The 20,347-nt window shown below is 41.2% G+C and overlaps 1 protein-coding gene across 1 annotated transcript in view; it reads right to left on the bottom strand.

Annotated features, from left to right (window-relative positions):
• CEP112 (centrosomal protein 112) overlaps positions 1–20,347 on the bottom strand; it is a 416,214-nt gene that overhangs the window by 303,696 nt on the left and 92,171 nt on the right. The window contains exons 13-17 of the mRNA XM_060202613.1: positions 13,876–14,030; positions 10,413–10,542; positions 8,666–8,758; positions 7,902–7,961; positions 159–238 (exon numbers count right to left, since the gene is read on the bottom strand). Of these exons, the coding sequence (XP_060058596.1) occupies positions 159–238; positions 7,902–7,961; positions 8,666–8,758; positions 10,413–10,542; positions 13,876–14,030 (518 nt within the window). The remainder of the gene's footprint in view (positions 1–158; positions 239–7,901; positions 7,962–8,665; positions 8,759–10,412; positions 10,543–13,875; positions 14,031–20,347) is intronic.

The following is a 20,347-nucleotide window of genomic DNA, read 5'->3' as shown; positions in this document are numbered from 1 at the left end:
AATAGAGATTTCTGACGGAAAATCAACTCAAATTAAGACATAGCAAGACTCTTGGAAAATGTAACGTTTTTGAGTCTACTTACTTTGGCTCATAGGGAGTTAACTTGGTTCAGTTCAGAAGAAGCTGTTAAAATCAACCTCACTAGACTATTACTCACTTTAAAGCTTCCTCGAATTGATGAATCTTCTTTTCAGCGTCTTCTTTTTCTTTATCAAATTCACTCTGTAAGTCATGAACCTGCCATGATAAACACATGAAAGTCATCAGAAGACAAGTTTACCCAAACAATTAATATAAGTGAAAATGGTGACATTCGATTCATTTCAATACAAATGGATATCTTTCAAGATGTGAACTTGGTTAGCTATAAACATGATCACTGGCCACACAACTATTTCACTACTATACATGCTTTTTATTTTCTGGCCAAATCATTGCTTGAATCAATCTGCATGTGGATCCCTTGTGTAAAATATGCTACTGTATATGAAGCTAAAAAATGCACTTTGAATTTACATAGTAATCAAAGGAAAGGGATCTCATGAGATTCGAGAGACTATAATATTATAAACAATATGTTTATATTCCACAAACATCTACAGATGAGGATAGAATAGCCTTCTTTTTCGTGACTGGGAATGACTCCTAGAAGCACCTATTAAGTTTGGGAGGAACCTACACACACACACACACACACACACACACACATGCACACACATGTTCACACACCTCTACATGCACATGCACACATGCACACACATACTCACACACACATGCTCACACACACACACCTCTACACACACACACACACACCTCTACACACACACACACCCCTCTGCACACACACCTCTACACACACACACGCACATACACACCTCTAAACACACATATGCACACACACCTCTACACACACACACACACCTCTACACACACACACACTCACACACCTCTGCAACACACGTGCACACACATGTGCATGCACGCACATGCACACGCACACCTCTACACACACATACGCACACACACACACCTCTACACACACACACTCTCACACACACACACACACACACACCTCTACACACACACACTCACACACACACACACACACCTCTACACACACATTCACACACACCTCTACACACACACGTGCACACACACATGCACGGACACGTGCGCACACACACCTCTACACACACGCATATGCACACACACAACCTTTATACACACACACACACCTCTACACATACACACACACACACACACACACCTCTACACACACACACACCAATCATCTCTCTCCTGGATGTGCTGTCCTTTGAGGAGGTGGGACAGAAATATAACTAATAAAAAGCAGATGATATTTCTCTCACTGAAAACTCTTCCTAGGCAAATACAGATAAGTACAGTGGGCACTATATGGATCTAAAAATTAAAAACTGCACTGCTGGAAGGGAGGCTGGAGAAAACAGAAAGGGCTGAATGGCAGCCAGATTCCACATCAAGGCAAATGAGGGAGCAGAGCCAAGCCGGTTGGTAAGAAAACTCCAGCGTCTTAGCTGAGGCCTGGATAACAGTCAGACACTTGTGGCGACCTAGATGACGTTTACAGAGCAACTGATGAGTTAAGGAAATGGGAGAGGAACAAGAACAGCAGATGCAACTGCTACGCACGCACACGAAGGCAAGTCTTGCCAGCTTTGGTACTGGTATCACTCTGACCTACAATGAATGATAGGTCATGTCTCAGAGCTTGGGACACAGCAGGCACGCTGAATGCCAATCGTGACGCCAACAGAGCAACAGAAGCACCGCTAACCCGGTGTCCTCAAAGCGCCCTAAGTGAAATCAAGGCACCAGAATAAAACACAGCAAGGGCAGCTTAACTGACACCGGCACATGACTGAGCTCTGGTTTATGTTTATGATAGTGCTTAGGTACTGAACCTGTCACCTCTTATGCCTGCCTCAGACACGTCAATGAGTCACTCTCTAAGCCCGGAAGTAACGCATGCTTAGAAGGGAGTCCTTTGGGGACCGGGGGGTGGTGCATCTGGTTGAGCACACACAATCCTGTGCACAAGGACCCTGGTTCAAGTCCTCAGTCCGTACCTGCGCGGGGGGGGGGGGGGGGGGCTTCGCAGGCGGTGAAGCAGGGCTGCGATGTTTCTACCTCCCTCTCTGTATCCTCCTTCCCTCTCAAGTCCTGTCTCTACCCTAAATAAGTAAATACATATATAAATAAATAAATAAGGAAGTCCTTTCTTTGGGTCATCTGTAAATACTCTTATGCCTTTGTTCTGTTTTAATTGCGAATGCCTTACAGTGTAAACTGAAGTTGGTAAGCCATATAAGTGTGGCGTCTCCTAACAGCTAGCCTCCGCTCAGTATCATGGAAAGATGTGGAGCACTGGCCGCATGTACACAGAGGTACATAGCTTCTCCAAGTCCTTTCACTGCACAATTCCATTTGTTTTTAATTGCGCTCAAAGTACACATCCTCTTACAGAAATCATGGCATTATTTTACATGAACATAAATATTTCTAAATTAACCCAAATAAAAGAATTAAAGATACATTCTGTGTTCTCAAATAATCATATTTAAATGGCACTGAACTCCCTCAAACACAGTATGTCATCTGTTTTACAATTACTTGCAGAATTGTTTTAAGCAGCTATTTCAGTTTCAGCACATTTTTTTCATGTCCTTACTTAACATCTGTCTCAGGAACTTCTTTTAGGTAAACAGCACCATCTTTCACTCTGCTGCTAGGGGTTATTTGCAGGAGGCAGGTGTTTCCTCGCTAGTAAAATCATTTAGCCTAACCATTTCCTCATTTAGCAGGTTAGAACACTTCATCAAACAATGACATTTAGTTTTACTGCCTACTATTTGTTTGATGTTCAAAGATCTTAAGAACATGCACCAGTCACTAGAGATCAATAAAGACCACTAGATAATGTGTGTGTCCGTGATTAAGGACAGCATCGGATGCTGTTTCTGCAACCTCAAAGACAAGTCTGAATCTCTAGTGCGGCCTTCTTACCGGCATGAGGAAATAATGTCATGAAGATAGCATTTCCTCCTCCTGGACAGATACTCAAAACTACACTTCATACCAACAGTTACTGGACGTTCACACCTGTAACACTGTCTAACAAACAAAAGCTCTCCACTTCCCGCTCTGCTATCCAGATAAAAAGTCCAGGACTACGGGAGATTAATGTCAGCTCTTCCACAAGAGTCAAAAAAGGATATTCCCTGGGGGTGGGGCTGGGGGGGAAGATAGCAAATCTTCAAGGACTAAGATCACAGCAGGTCTACTAAAGAAAGAAGAACAGATGTCAATTTAAAAGGGAGGGGGGTATTACAGAATTAATCCTGAAACACAAAGTGACATGACGAGCAATGTTTTCTTCCAATGCAGGTAATATCGGGAAACATGCAGGATGAACCACTGTCCTTTCAAGATCACTGTTATTTCAGACGTGTCAAATTCAGCAAATCCATTAACATACTTTAGCTAGTCACCTCTGTGTGTGTGTGTGTGTGTTTGTGTGTGTGTGTGTGTGTGTGTGTGTGTGTGTGTGTGTGTGTGTGTGTGTGTTAGGCTAGTTTATATCACAGAAAGGGAATAGTTGTTGGGAAGTCTCATAAAAAATTATTTAAGTCTGGCCCTTGGAGTAAAACAGATTAAGGAATAGCCAGAAAACTACTGGATAGAAATGAATTGAGCCCTAACACTGTCGTGTGTATGTGTGAGTGTGTGTGTGTACATGTGCATGCATGCATGTGTGTGTGTGTGTGTGCATACGTGTCCTCAGGATAAGGAGCTAATACTGAAAACTTAGTTCACCCAGAGGATAATAGCCAGGAAAAGGTAGTGATAACACAGAGGCTAACTCGAGTTCTGGCTCCATCTCTAACCACTTCCACTAGGACCTAAAAGAAGTCTCGAATAGGAATACTCTTTTAAAAATTATTCAGTGAATGTCTTTCTCCTTAATATCTAGTTCCCTCTCTCTTTCTCTCTCTCTCTCTCTCTCTCTCTCTCTCTCTCCCTCCCCCCCTCCCTCCCTCTCTCCCTCCCTCTCTCTCTCTCTCTCTCTCTCTCTCTGTCTCCCAGCTATCCAGATCCCATCCCTGAGAACAAGGGCTGGCCTAAGCATGAAGACCACCAGGCTTCCACCAGGCTTCCTTCTTGGACAGGAAGGCAGATTATCTCCCCCAATGAACAATGAACCCAAGTACACCCTGAGGACGTGACTGCTGCAGACAGTAGGGAGTGAAGCTTATGGCAATGCAGGGTTGTTCTTTCGGCAAATAAAATATTTATGAAACTGCAGGTCTGAACAGTGGAAACTGGGGAAAAAACATCTGTATTTCTAAGGAAACAGTATGGGTGCCTCCTGTTCAGGGGGCATTTTGAAGACATCGGGCTGTATTAAAGCTCAAAGCTGAGAAAACATTAACAATAAGAAAATGCATTTAGCTTTAGAGAACACATAGGTCAACACATGTCAGTAGGAATACTTTGCAAAGGACATGAACATTCTCTTCTCAGACATGAATCTTCTAGAGGCAAGAATCTATGTCTAGTTCATCTTAAACCTCTAGGCGCCATTCCCGCCAATAGTGTGGTTCCTTCCCCACTGAAAGTGCTTCAGGAATATCTGCTGGATGACCAGATGGGATAGATAAGAAATGTTACTGCACCAACACCTATGGGCATCTAATCTTTGATAAGGGGGCCCAAAGGATTAAATGGGAAAAGGAGGCTCTCTTCAATAAATGGTGCTGGGAAAACTGGGTTGTAACATGCAGAAGAATGAAATTGAACCACTTTATCTCACCAGAAACAAAAATCAACTCCAAATGGATCAAAGACCTAGATGTCAGACCAGAAACAATCAAATACTTAGAGGAAAACATTGGTAAAACACTTTCCCACCTACACCTCAAGGACATCTTTGATGAATCAAACCCAATTGCAAGGAAGACTAAAGCAGAAACAAACCAATGGGACTACATCAAATTGAAAAGCTTCTGCACATCCAAAGAAACTATTAAACAAACAAAGAGACCCCTCACAGAATGGGAGAAGATCTTCACATGCCATACATCAGACAAGAAACTAATCACCAAAATATACAAAGAGCTCAGCAAACTTAGCACCAAAACAGCAAATGACCACATCCAAAAATGGGCAGAGGATATGAACAGAACATTCACTTCAGAGGAGATCCAAAAGGCTAACAAACATATGAAAAACTGCTCTAGGTCACTGATTGTCAGAGAAATGCAAATTAAGACAACACTAAGATACCACCTCACTCCTGTAAGAATGGCATACATCAAAAAGGACAGCAGCAACAAATGCTGGAGAGGTTGTGGGGACAGAGGAACCCTTTTACATTGCTGGTGGGAATGTAAATTGGTCCAGCCTCTGTGGAGAGCAGTCTGGAAAACTCTCACAAGGCTAGACATGGACCTTCCATATGACCCAGTAATTCCTCTCCTGGGGTTATACCCCAAGGACTCCATAACACCCAACCAAAAAGAGGTGTGTACTCCTATGTTCATAGCAGCACAATTCATAATATCTAAAACCTGGAAGCAACCCAGGTGCCCAACAACAGATGAGTGGCTGAGAAAGCTGTGGTATATATACACAATGGAATACTATGCAGCTATCAAGAACAATGAACCCACCTTCTCTGGCCTATCTTGGACAGAGCTAGAAGGAATTATGCTAAGTGAGCTAAGTCAGAAAGATAAAGATGAGTATGGGATGATCCCACTCATCAACAGAAGTTGAGGAAGAAGATCTGAAAGGGAAACTAAAAGCAGGACCTGACCAAATTGTAAGTAGGGCACCAAAGTAAAAACCCTGTGGTGAGGGGTAGACATGCAGCTTCCTGGGCCAGTGGGGGGTGGGAGTGGGTGGGAGGGATGGGACACAGTCTTTTGGTGGTGGGAATGGTGTTTATGTACACTCCTAGTAAAATGTAGTCATATAAATCACTAGTTAATTAATACGAGAGGGGGAAAATTAATTGTATGTCTCAAAGTTTTTCAAAACACAAACTAAATCTTTTCAATATATAGGCTGTGTAATTGATATGCAGACTCTCTCAAAAGCCTAGACCAAGTAGATCAGAAGCAACCAATAGCACAGCTATATACAAGATACTGGGTACTGTACAGCAAACCCTAACAAAAGGACTTTCCAAAGTTAACCCAATTACCAAATAATGTGATGATAACATTAACTATCGATTGCCTTTTTGAACCCTAAGACAGCAGGAACCTCACATCTCCACTATAGAGCCTCTACTTCCCCCAGTCCTGGAACCCTTGGATAGGGCCCACTTTCCCGTATGCCTCTCCCAATCCATATCAAATAATATTGCATCTGCCGATCACAACCTAACCAACACAACGATTGCCACCTCAACATGCTTCACTTCAGACTGTGTCCAGAGACTTCACGTGTGGAATGACAACCCTTCAACTTCATTACTCGGTCACCAGGTTCCAGTTGTCATCAGGATGCCGGCCAGGCTTCCCTAGACTGAAGACCCCACCAAGGTGTCCTGGAGCTCCGCTTCCCCAGAGACCCACCCTACTAGGGAAAGAGAGAGGCAGACTGGGAGTATGGACCAACCAGTCAATGCCCATGTTCAGCGGGGAACCAATTACAGAAGCCAGACCTTCTACCTTCTGCAACCCACAATGACCCTGGGTCCATGCTCCCAGAGGGATAGAGAATGGGAAAGCTATCAGGGGAGGGGGTGGGAAATGGAGATTGGGTGGTGGGAATTGTGTGGAATTGTACCCTCCTACCCTATGGTTTTGTTAATTAATCCTTTCTTAAATAAAAAATAAAAAAATAAATAAGAAATGTTACTGCAAAGGGTGTTTTGTTTTGTCTATAAGAATTTTGTGCTATAAAACTTGTTTACTTTTAATGTGTATAGATTTTAATTAGTTGAAAATTCATCTGTTTCTTGTTTTCACTATGGGGTTCTACAAGTGGATTAACTTTCTAAATTCTAGAATAGTAAATTAAAAAGCAACAACAAAGCCTGTGCTATTTCAACTGCTTTTAATCCCCATCTCTTAGGGCATATAAGAGATTAAAAACTGAAGCTTAAAAAATCACAAATCTAAAGACTTCTGCTTTACTGTCAAAGATGTTAACATTCACTGTGTCAACAAACCGACTTTGACTGCTGACAGAGCTGACTCAGTTACTGGCTGTTCTAAATGACAAGAAACAATCACTAAGAGATTTCAAGTGGACAGTTCCTCCATTGCTTTACATGTGTGTTGCTTATTAAACATACCACACGAGAATAAAACAGAATTCACAACACGACATCCTATTTTTCCTTTTTTTTTTCTTTTAACACCAGATTAGCTCTGGTTTATGGTGGTATAGGGGATTGAAGCTGGGACTTTGGAGCCTCAGGTATGAGAGTGTCTTTGCACAACCAGGATGCTATCTGCTCCCATTCTGGCATCTTCTTTTAAAACGAGTAGACAGAAGATAGAATATTCAAAGTGTTATTATAAGAAATAAACATAATACTCTGTAGTCATTAAATATAGCATACAAATTGTGTTTTATGTTGATATAGTAAATTAAAAATAAGTTAAAATAATACTCTTCACTCATTAAATATAACATACAAGTTGTGTTTTATCTTAATATAATAACTGAAAAATAAAGAATCAAAATTTGATTACTGGCTAACGGAAAAAGATTTAAAAACAAAGTATTAAGGTCTCAAATATACGGCTTATAAAAATCATCCTTTCTCCTTAATTATCTTTTACTGTGCTAAATATCTTAAAGCTTTCTCCCACCCGCAAAAAAAAAAAAGTAAAAAAATTACCTTTTTATCATAGGTGTGTTTTAGATGACTTTTCTCTATTTGAAACTTATCCTCTTGATCCTGTGAATGATAAATATATGTTGTATCATACCTAAGTTGTTACTAGAGTCAATACAATTAGGAATATAATGAAATAAATGAATCTACAGGATAAAAAGCTCTGAGTTTTGCATCATGTTAACAGAACCTTATCCCTCAGGTTTTCTAAATGACATGTGGAAATCTGAGTATGTTCACAGTAAAAGCCATCAGACCTTAGTGATCTGAAGATATGGGTGCTCCAAAGTACAAAAGCACGTGCGTTACAGTGAAAGAGGAAAGCTGAAACCTTTGAGGTCAGGAAACAATGAGCCAACCTGGATGCAGTCATTCTGACTTTTATCACCACACACACACACACAAGATTAAATGTACGGTTTCAGCCTTCTTCTCTACTTCTCTGAACCTCCTCCCTGCCCCAACCCGCTATTTTATTTTCCTGCAAGCACATGAAGCAGGCAGGCACACTGTCACACACTATGAAAGAAAGAATACCACCCATGGGTGATGGTCTTTATTTGTGGCCTTTGTGTGGTGCTAGAAATCAAACCTACGGCCTCAGAAACGTGTGGCAGGAGATCTAACTCATAGCCCTTTACCCTCAGGTTTGTTTGTTTATCTGTCTACTTGGAGTTGCACGTGTGTGTGTGTGTGTGTGTGTGTGTGTATACACAAAAAGGAGGAGTTTGATCACTGTTCTTCCACGTGAAAAATACTAGACTCACTTTTAGCTGTTGCTTTCTCTGAAGCTCTGCTTCCTGTAATTGCTGCTTTAGCTGACAGATGTTCTGTTCCAACTCTTCAATCTTAGCAGATGCCTGCAAATATTTTAAGAAGAAAAATTAAAAATGTTATTTACATACAATCCTAACACTTCTGGTGCAATACGTTCAGAATTATACCTGTATGATTTTTAATTGTGGAAAGTAAAAATATAAGCTACATTTTGTTTGTTTTTTTAATTATCTTTATTTATTGGCTAGAGACAGCCAGAAATTGAGAGGGAAGGGGGAGATAGAGAGGAAAAGAGACAGAGAGACACCTGTTGCCCTGCTTCACCACTCACAAAGCTTTCCCTCTGCAGGTGGGGTCCAGGGGGCTCAAACCCGGGTCCCTGCACACTGTAACATGTGCGCTCAGCCAGATGCGCCACCATCCGGCCCTCTTAATTTTATATAACATATATGGTGCTCTTGGGGTGGGCACTGTATGGAAATGTACCCCTCTTTTCTATAGTCTTGTCAATCTTTCCATTTTATAAATTAAAAAATTCAAAAAATATGATGTTGACATAACATGATAGTCCTATAGAAGTGGTTTTTTTTTTTTCAAATTTAAACTTTCAAATCAAATCCACTGGAACTTTTTTTACTTATAAAACAAATTAATTATAGTTATAGAATTCTCCCTGCAGAAAATTCCAGTTCTATAGCGTATTGCACCAAAGTAACAGACTCTGGGGTGAGTGGGGGTCGGGGGGCGGTTACAGGTGCTGGAACTTGATGGCAGAGGAGGACCTAGAGGGGGTTGAACTGTGATGTGGAAAACTGGGAAATGTTATGCATGGACAAACTATTGTATTTTACTGTCGACGGTCAACCATTAATCCCCAATAAAGAAATTAAAGGAACAGGTTTAATTTTGTAATACGAAAGTGTATGGTTGATGGTCATGCACCTATGAGCTCAGACATGTATCTGTGAGGACAGGAAAACAAAAGCACAATGAGGAAAATGGCGTACTACACCAGAGCAGAGGGCGCAGGGAGGGAGGGCGCAGAGTGGAACATGGACTGAAGCGGCTGTGTGGTACCAAAGGACTCTGGGGAGGGAGGAGCAGGACAGAGAGGAAGACTCTGGGGGCCCTGTTACAGGATGAAACTGTACACGTGTGTGCATGATTGGCCTGTAAAGCATGAACACCTTCATAAAAGTAACAACAGTAGTCGTAACAATACTCAGATCTACTCGAAAAGCGTATGATTAACAGAACTAAAATAAACATTTCTTCTGTTTTATTATTACCTCTACTAAAAATTTCATTGCTGAAAAGAGTTAAACATTACTAGTAGTTATATAGTATATATTTAGGATCTCAGTATTTTAAGAAAAAACTATGGGGCCGGGTGGTGGTGCACCTGGTTGAGCGCACGTGTCGCAAGGACCCAGGTTCAAAATCTCCTTCCCTACCTGCAGGGGAAAAGCTTCATGAGTGGTGGAGCAAGGCTGCCTGTGTCTTTCTGTCTCTCTTCCCCCCTTCCCTCTTGAAACCTTGCTGTCTTCATCAAGTAAATAAAGATAATAATAAATAAATGAAACCTTAAAAAAAATACCAATGTTTGATGATTCCGTCATTTCAAGATTAAACCAGAGGAACAAATTCCAAAATTCATCTAGGTGACGTTCACATGGCTGTCAATGACTGAAGAAAGTAAATATCTTACGGACACAGAGTCACTAGCATATGTCGTACCTTAGAAGCTGAAAGAGCATGCTCCTTTTTCAGAAGGTTTACATCAGCATCATATTTAATTTGCAATAGTTTTATGCTCTGCTCATAATCATTCACTAGAGCATCCTTCTCTTTGTGTAGAATGTTACGCCTAAAAGAAATGGAAGAGTAAAATGCACTTCCCATATATTCGGAACAGATCTCTACAATGGAAAGTCGTAGTCAACTTTGAACTGAAATAAATTAGATTTCAAAACTAAACAACTATCCACGTTTTATTAACTTCTTTTATACTTTATGTTAAACATGACTTAAAAGGTAAACAAATGACAGTATTTTGTTGGGAGCTTCCCAAGATCAAATTATGTAAGGTATGACTCATTTTGAAAGTTTATGCACAGCACTGATATTCATCAACAGTGAAAAGCTGAAAAGGATCTTCCCTAAGATCTGGAACTAGATAAGACTCTTCACTCTCACTGCTCCCCATCATCTCCTGTGAAATCAGGCAAGAAAAAAGTTATTAGAGGAGCCTGAATTGGAGAGGAAGTTAAGCTATCACTTTTTCCAGATGACATTATCATATACACAGAAAACTCTAAAGACTTCATCAAAAAACCTACTGTCAACAATCAATACATCCAATGAACCAATAAGATAAAAAATCAAAATATATAAATCTATGGCATTTCTACCCACAAATAAAGAGTCAGGAGAAAGAGAAATGAAGGAAATAATCACATTCACAACTGTTTGGAGTAAATCTAACAAAAGGTTAACCTTGAAGTAACAAAAGAGACAAAAAAAATCTTTCCGATGAAAACTAAAGGACATAATTAAAAGAAATAGAGACACAAAGAAATGGAAGGATATTCCGTGTTCCTGGATTGGAAAAAAATAAATGCTGTTAGAATGGTCATCCTACCTAAAGTGATTTATAAATTCAATATAATTCCAGTGGAAGTCTTCAAATTAATTAATGAAGCCATCCTAATATTTATGTGAAAGCACAGCACACAAAGCAATTTTGAGACACTGACAGAAACTTCCAACAGGATAAAAAAAAATTAAATAAAAAATTTAACGACTGGAAGAAGACAGTTGCACATCTGACAAGGGATCGATACTGAAAATAAATAAATCATGTAACTCAAACCAAGCAATTCAACACAGAGTGTGTAAGATAGCTGAATGTGTATTTCTCAGAACACAGAGAGAGAGATGGTCAACAGACATAAAAGAAAAATGTCCCACATCAACCACTATTAGAAAAATGCAAATTAAAACCACAAGATAACACTTCACACTGGTGACAACAGTCTACATCCAAAAGTCAGGATATGGGAGTCGGGCGGTAGCGCAGCGGTTTAAGCACACGTGGAACAAAGAACCCGGTTTGAGCACCCAGCTCCCCCTGCAGGGGAGTCGCTTAATGGGTGGTGAAGCAGGTCTGCAGGTGTCTGTCTTTCTCTCCCCCCTCTCTGTCTTCCCCTCCTCTCTCCATTTCTCTCTGTCCTGTCTAACAATGACAATATCAATAACAACAATAAAAATCAACAAGGGCAACAAAAGGGAAAATAAATATATATTAAAAAATAATAAAGTCAGGATACGAAATCTGCTGGCAAGGATGTGAGAGTTAAAAGAAAACAACTCTAGTACAGTATACAAATCTAGTGCAGTCCCAACGGGAGACGACACGGAGTCCTTCTACAAAAGGAAATACCTCATACATAGGGTTATCGTCCCTGAGCATATGGGCATCCACCCAGAGGATGTGAAGACACTATTTCAAGAGGATATACACACCCCTATGTTCACAGTTGCACGACTAACAAGAGCCAAAATATGGAATCAACCTGTTGTCTATCAAAATATATGGCTGGTGAGGGCAGTGGCACACAGGGTTACGTGCACATAGTACAAAGCACAGGGATCCCAGTTTGAGCCCCGGCTCCCCACCTGCAGGGGCTCACCTTCCAAGCAGTTGAAGCAGGTCTGCAGGTGACTATCTTTATCTCTCTCTCCCTCCCTATCTCCCACTCCTCTCTCAAATTCTGTCCTTATCCGATAAAATGGAAAGCATGGCACCAGAAGCAGTGGGTTCCTAGTGCTGGCACTGAGCCCCAGTGATAAGAACCCTGGAGGGCAAAGAAACAAATAAAGATGGCTGGGGAAAGGAAACTGGGGGGTATATATACCGAGTGGAGTACTGCTCTGCAGTTAAAAGCTTTATCATGTCCCTGAGGACAAGACGGAACTGTAGGTGATTATACTAAGTACTGAGAAGTAAAGGGAAACAATAGATGGTGGAACACAAGACAACTGAACTCAGAGATGCTTGTGAAAAAATACTGACCAGCCTGTCTTTCAGACCGGGAAAACGGTGGTGGGCGTCAGGGTGAAGGTGGTGGTGGGGGGGGGGAGGCACAGAAGTTTTTGTGGCGGGGATGATGAGTTGTGTAGGGGACTGCACAATTCATACGTTACTCATGGATATGTTTATAATGATTCTGGCCTGCTGACTCACGTCTCTAGGGTTTTATGTATTTACTGTTTCCCCACCAGTTTTATTGCTGACACTCAATGTCTACATGACAGATCCATGACTCCGTGCGGTCATTTTTCCTTTTATTTCTTTTTCTTTTTTTTCTATTTAATTTCACAGGACGGAGAGAAAATGAGAGGGGAAAAGGAAGAAAGGTGGATACCCACAGACCTGCTTCCCCATTTGTAAAGCATCTACCCTGCATGCGGGGTACAAGGGCTTGAAGCCCAGTCCTTGCACATGGTAACGTGTGCTCAGCCAGGTGTATCACTGCACAGCCCCTCATTTCTCTAATTACTAAGAGCTGTGTATCAGAACTATAAAAATGCCTGATCACTCATGTTAGAAATTCTCTCTTCTCTTGCTGTTCCTATTTCCAGCCTCCAGGTGCTTGGCCAACATCAGGGTAAACACAGATAATAGATCAAAAGGCCCTGCTGGGGGAAAAAAAATAATAAAGCTTTATCTGATACCCCTGAACCATGCCAACATCCTTGGGCAAGGTCAGGGGTTGCACATAAGCATATAATTTGAAGTGATCATTAGAACTGGAGATAACAAGTCTGACATAGAGTGGTTTACACACTAAGCGAGAGATTATTGAAATGTGTACTCCCTTAAGATGTTTGTACTTGACATAGCTATTCTGATGTATGTTCAGGCCCCTGGGCATTTTTGGGGGGTGAGACTCCTTTGTGGGGTAACATAGACTGGTGTTTGCCACCTCTGAATCACCCTCTCATCACTGACGGTGAGTGTTGCAGCAATCTCGTCGATCAAGGGTTCATGTCGGAAACCCTGGAACCCAGCACACATGTGAGTGGGAGACTAGGCTCCGCTAACTGGCTTCTGATTTTTAAGGCTATGCACAATCAATGATAAAAATCACAAGTGCGCTACAGCTGCCCCTCCCAGGTACCTGAGATCTGACAGTACCTTGCCTTTACCTCTTGGAGTTCACTGCACGACATCTGGTAGCATCTCTCAAGTTCCAATTTTTCTTGCATTAATTTCTGCTTCTGTAAGTTGCTATTCTCTGCTTCTCCAGTCAGCTGCTGAACACGGAACTCAAGCTCTTTGACCATCTGGTTCTAAAATAATAAATAACTGCACATCACTTATGCTCCTAGTGAAATGATAAAAATAGATAATTCTCAACAATTCTTCCTACAGACTTTATAACATTTTGTACAATTGAATAACTTGAAGATTTATTTATATATGAAATGGTATAGGCAAGAATAAAGTCATGAGCCCCTTGGAATATATCTAAAATAGACTTCTGAGCTCCTTCCCATACAGTGACCTTTAGTTCCATCTGCTCTATTCTTACTTTCCAGGTTCCTGATTATTAAACAATTTGCCCTGATGTATATCTTTACCACTTCTTTGCCACCCAGCTGTAGCCTCTACAAGGACGCCATCCTGACTTCCCTGGGCAGATGGCCTCACCCACGTGTCCTGTAACCTTCCTTCCCCAGAGCCCCCCCCCCCCTTTTCTAGGGAAAGAGAGAAGCAGGCTGGGGGGGTGTGGATCCACCTGTCAATATCCATGTCCAGGGGAGAAGCAATGACAGAAGCCAGACATTTCACTTTCTGCATCCCCATAAGGAATTTTAGCCCATACTCCCAGAGCGATAAAGAATAGGGAAGCTTCAAATAGAGGGGGTGGGACACAGAACTCTGGCGGTGGAAATTATATGGCGTTGCGCCCCTCTTATCCTACATTCTTGTCAACTGTCATTATTTTTTATATTTATTTTTTAAATTTTTTAAAAATCTTTATTTATTGGACAGAGACAGTCAGAAATAGAGAGGGAAGGGGGTGACAGAGGAGGAGAGAGACAGAGAGACACCTGCATCTCTGCTTCACCACTCGTGAAGCTCTCCCCCTGCAGGTGGGGACCAAGGGCTCGAATCTGGCTCCTTGCTCACTGGAACATGTGCGCTCAACCAGGTGTGCCACCACCTGGCCCTTGTCAGTCATTATTAAATCGCTAATAATAATAATAATAATAATAATAAACAACACATGCGTCCTACCCAGTGAGCAACATCTCTGCTCTTGGCTATTTCCTCTCTTTAAAGAACTAAATGCAGGTGTCTATGACTAAGGCTTTCTTCCTTTTTCCAAAATCATGTTTAACAAGAACTAACAACTTACTTTCATTTTAACAATTACACTTCAGTGAAATGGAAAAGTTAGGAAAGGTTAGGATGGTATTAGAATCAATCATCACTTACTTTTTAAAAAAATTCTCTAAAGTAAACAAATTAAAGTTTAAACAGTAAATATTATTAAAAGCCTGACACCCAGGATACATTTCACCCTTCCTTAATTACAACATTAGGTTTATAATTTCAGTTTTGTTGCAGTAGCTTCCAAATATGAGAAATGTAAATGCCTGTATTTGATCTAAAATACATTATATAGACTGACTTTTAAAAAGACAAGAAATTCCTACCTTAGAGGTAAAAGCACAAAAGATGCTCTTTCTCTCTCCATCCCCTCCACCTGCATCTCTTTAGAAATCACCCTTACACTTTGAGTTCTTTTCAAAAGATAGTTTAAATTTTCTAATACATGTCCAAAAAAACCCCTTGTGATCAGAAATAAAGAATATGGGAGTCGGGCGGTAGTGCAGCGGGTTAAGCGCAGGTGGTGCAAAGCACAAGGACCGGCGTGAGGATCCCGGTTCGAGCCCCCGGCTCCCCACCTGCAGGGGAGTCGCTTCACAGGTGGTGACGCAGGTCTGCAGGTGTCTGTCTTTCTCTCCCCCTCTCTGTCTTCCCCTCCTCTCTCCATTTCTCTCGGTCCTATCCAACAACAACAACATCAATAACAACAACAATAATAACTACAACAATAAAACAGGGGCAACAAAAGGGAAAACTAAATAAATAAATAGTTTTAAAAAACAGAAATAAAGAATATGATACATGCTTTGCCTTTCAGTTTTAAATGGTAGAATAAATGGAACTAATCTTTTTTTTCTTCTTTTGGAAAGACCAAATATGGAATAACATTCTTACAATGTGCAAAAAAAAAAGTATCCCCAAAACATTCAGAATCTTCACCTCGAATTATTAAAATACTGTTCAGGGTGGCAGTTCATTGATAAAATGCACTCCTTGCAGGCATGAGTCCCCTAACTTCAAGCCCTGGGACCTCATCAGAAGGAACTACATTTTAGCATCACCTCTGTCTCACACAAAGGTGATTAAATCAAAGAAAAAAATTAAATCAAAGATGAAAAATACATTTGTATTAAAATATGCCAAAGAAAAACTAAAATCTCAGGTGAACTCTGTTGAGATATAGAATTAATCTAGACAAACATATGCAGGCCTCTTGAAAAGAGGGGTGGAGAAGAAAGCAGAATGAAAATTATAACCGAAAAATAGTTAAAAAAAAAAAACAGATCATAAGGACACAGGAATAAACATGAAGGTAGAGTTGTAGAAAGCAAGGAAAATTAAAATTGACATGAGCAGAAGTTAAACATGAGAGCAAATGATGAATACAGATACAGAAATAAGAAAACGGGGCCAGACGGTGTCACACCTGGCTGAGCACACATGTCACAATGTGCAAGGATCCTGGTTCAAGGGCCCCCATCCCCTGTCCCCCTGTCCCCAACTGCAGGGGGGATGTTTTGCTGGTGGTGAGGCAGTGTTGCAGGTGCCTCTCTGTCTTTCAGCCTTGCCCCTCTTGATTTCTGGCTGCCTCTATCCACTAAGTAAATAAAGATAATAACTTTTTTAATAGAAGTAAGAAAATGGATGGCTCAAGTTTACATAATCGGCATACCTGAAAAACAGCTCTAGACTCCCTCATACGACAAGAAAAGGAACGCAGTGGAAGAGAACCGATTATGATTACATTGGTATGCGATAAAGTCCACTTTACTGAACCTCAAGGAAATAATCTAGCCAAAGATTAGACAAGTCACTCTTTGGCTCAAACTTCCCCGTGGCCACCCTTCCGGCTCTAAGTGAGTGATTATCATAGCTTGTCCCATCTCTTCTCTGCCGCCCCTTCATTCTCGTTCAAATTCTCCTTTGCCTTCTTCATGTTTCTGAAGGCCTTCAAGTCAGCCTCAGTGCCTTTGCACTCCCTCTCCCTCTGATCACATCACTCCTTTCAATTTTCTCCCTAAATGTCATCTTACGAAGAAATATTTCCCGTGGTCCAGGAGATGGCACGGTGGATAAAGCATTGGACTCTCAAGCATGCGGTTCCAAGTCCAGTCCCCAACACCACGTATACCAGAGTGACGTCTAGCTCTTTCTCTCTCTCTATGCCTACCTTTCTCATTCATAAATAAATAAAATCTTAAAAATATATATTTCCATACAATTTTCTGACAGCAAGTGTGCAAGTGGAGTGGGCAGAGGTTCAGATATAAAACTCTAATCTGTGTGGAGAGACCAATAAATCTAACAAAGACGAGGTGTGAAGGAAGATAACCTAGCAAGGACTAGGCCTGGGGTGCAAAGGGACGTATCAGAAGTTGATCACAAGTTGGCACTTTGGTCTCAACTGTAAATATAAAGCCTCAGTTCTGATACAAGGACATATAAAAATCACGTCATGCAGGCTGGGCAGTGTGGCACCAGGTTGAGTGCACACGTTACCATGTAGAAGGACCTGGACTCCAGTAACTTGTTCCCCACCTGCAGGGAGAAAGCTTCACAAGTGGAGAAACAGGTTTGCAGGTTTCTCTCTTTAGAAACTCTATTTCCCCTCCCCTCTCAATTTCCTTCTAGCCTATCTATAGCAATATTTTAAAAAGGGGGGTGGCCACCAAGAGCTATAGATTTGCCATGTAGGCACTGAGTCCCAGTGATAACCCTGGTGGCAACAAAAAAACAAAAAAAGAAAAAAGAAAGAAGGAAGGAAGGAAGGAAGGAAGGAAGGAAGGAAGGAAGGAAGGAAGGAAGGGAAGAAGAAAGAAAGAGACGGAGGGAGGGAGAAAAGGAAGGAGGGAGAGGAGGAGAGAGGGAGGAAGAGAAAGAAAAGAAGAAAGAAGAAAAACATGTAGTAGCAAAGGTCATTTGGTTTTGAAAAATAAGAACAGTCAGATGTTGGTACCCAAATTTCCTCTGCCCAACAAAAAGGACAGTTTCAAACAGGAGCAAAAACTCGTCCTTGTGAGTCAAAAGTAGCTTGCAGAAAGATGACTGCAGTCCAAAAAAGTAGTTTTGGTCTGATGGTGGAAACACGATACATAATAACATCCGAGTGAACAGCTCCATAAGTGATACTGAAAACATGTTTCAATAAATTCACGAAATCAGAAGTCATTGAGAAATCACCAAACTCCTTAAATATAACAATGTCTCAACTAAAAGAATGTAGACTTTCTATGGAAATGATGAGCCAGTTTGACGGCACTAGGCATGGCTCTGAAATGATTACTAGAAAGATGATTAGCAACTTAACTAGAGCCAGCATTAAAAAAAAAAAAGTCATCATCTGCAAATTAGCTGTTGGACTCAAGCAAAAATTACTAGTCATGGGCCCCTTGGAATATACCTTAAAAAGACTCCCTAGATCCTTCCAACATGAAGACCCTAATTCTAATCTTCTATATCCTTACCTATAGGTTCCTAATTACTAAACAATTTATTCTGCTTTATATCTTAATGTTTTTTCAGCCAACAAATTACAGGTGCCACCATGATGCCAACCTGACTTCCCTGGACAGACAGCCTCACCAGTGTGTCCTGGAACCCCACCTCTCCAGAGCCAGGCCCCACCAGGGAAAGATAGAAACAGGCTGGGGGTGTGATCAACCTGCCAACATGCCAACACCCATGTCCATCGGGGAAGCAATTCCAGAAGCCAGAACCTTCTGCACGCCATCATGGCCCTCGGTCCATGCTCCCAGAGGGGTAAAGAATAGGAAAGCTTCCAATGGAGGCAATGGGATATGGAGCTCTGGTGAGAGGAATTTTGTGGAGTTGTACCCCTCTTATCCTACAGACCTGTTGATCATAATTAAATCAATTTTTTTTTAAAAAAGTCACCATCAATTAACCTGATGCTTTCTTTTGAAAGGGTAGGTAAACTGGGAGAGAATCTGTAAAGAGATGATAGGATAAGCGTATCTGGAATGCTAGAATTTATAAAAACTTGTCTTATAAAGTTTGTCTTCACACTTTCTGAACTAAATGGAGTAACAGGAACCAGAAGATCTCATACTAAAAGAAATAGCAGCTAGGTTGACAAAGCTATTAATTCAGCAGATCTCTAAGACTGAACACAAAGTATTATTAAGGGAATATAAAATACCGGAAGGCCTAAAAATGGGATGAAAATTTACTCATGAGAAAGGATCCTAATGTAGAATCATCATTTATAGGCTACAGCAAAGAGTACAGAAAAGCAACTCTAAGATATATTAAAGGAAAAAAAAAAACAGGATAAGGGAAGGGATGATTTTAGAAGTTCTGACTGATTACCTCTGGTACAGAGACCCTCCTCAGGCATCCTGAGCTCAGAGCTGGCACCCGGAAGTCTAGGTTGGCATTCTTTAGTGGACATGGCTTATATGCAGAGCTTATCATAGGCATTTGGTTAGTGATTCAAGCTACTGGTAGTGGAAACATGAAACAAACTCCATTTGTGGAGTATGGAACAAGATGAGACAGGGAGAACAAATGGTAGCCTACTGGAAGACACCCAGAATGAGGCAACAATGGCCTGAATCCAAATTGGTAACTGTGGAAACAGAAGGGAAGCAAGCTGACACACCAAGGTTTTCATCCAAGTAGACAACAGGACGCGTCAAATACCAAACGGAGGAGGGATAGGTGGCAAAAGTCAAAGATCTCCCGGGTTCAAAGTCTGAGATGCCCAGAGAACTGGCATACTGAGAAGTGGGATTAGACGTGGGGAAGCGTGTCGTGCGAGAGCTTCAGGCCTGATGCTCAGCCGTCACCGGGGAACTGAATGAAGGGGCATGAGGAGCCTGCAGTTATAGCAGCAGCAGAATAATACAGCACATCTGCCAGTTATGATGCTGGCATTTTGAAATCCTGTCACAGGTAAAGAAAAAAAAAAACAAAAAACTGGGCCCAGGTGGTGGTGCATCTGGTTAGGGGCACACATTACAGTGAGCAAGGAACCCGGTTCAAGCCCCTGGCCCCCGTCTGCAGGGGGAAAGCTTCCAGAGTGGTGAACCAAGTCTGACGGTGTCTCTCTTTCTCTCCCTATTTACCCCTCTCCTCTCAATTTCTGCCTCTATCCAATAATAAATAAATAAAATTTGTTTTTAAGAAAAAGTAAAAAAAAAAAATGGAAAGGACTAACAACTATCACCAATCTTGAGTTCAGTTCTTACAGCAGAAGGGAAACCTATCATCTATTAGTTCACAAATATCTTCTTGAAATATGACGTAT

This window comes from Erinaceus europaeus, chromosome 12 (assembly GCF_950295315.1).
Source record: "Erinaceus europaeus chromosome 12, mEriEur2.1, whole genome shotgun sequence".
Taxonomy (NCBI): Eukaryota; Metazoa; Chordata; class Mammalia; order Eulipotyphla; family Erinaceidae; genus Erinaceus; species Erinaceus europaeus.
This window is presented reverse-complemented; position numbering and strand designations above follow the sequence as displayed.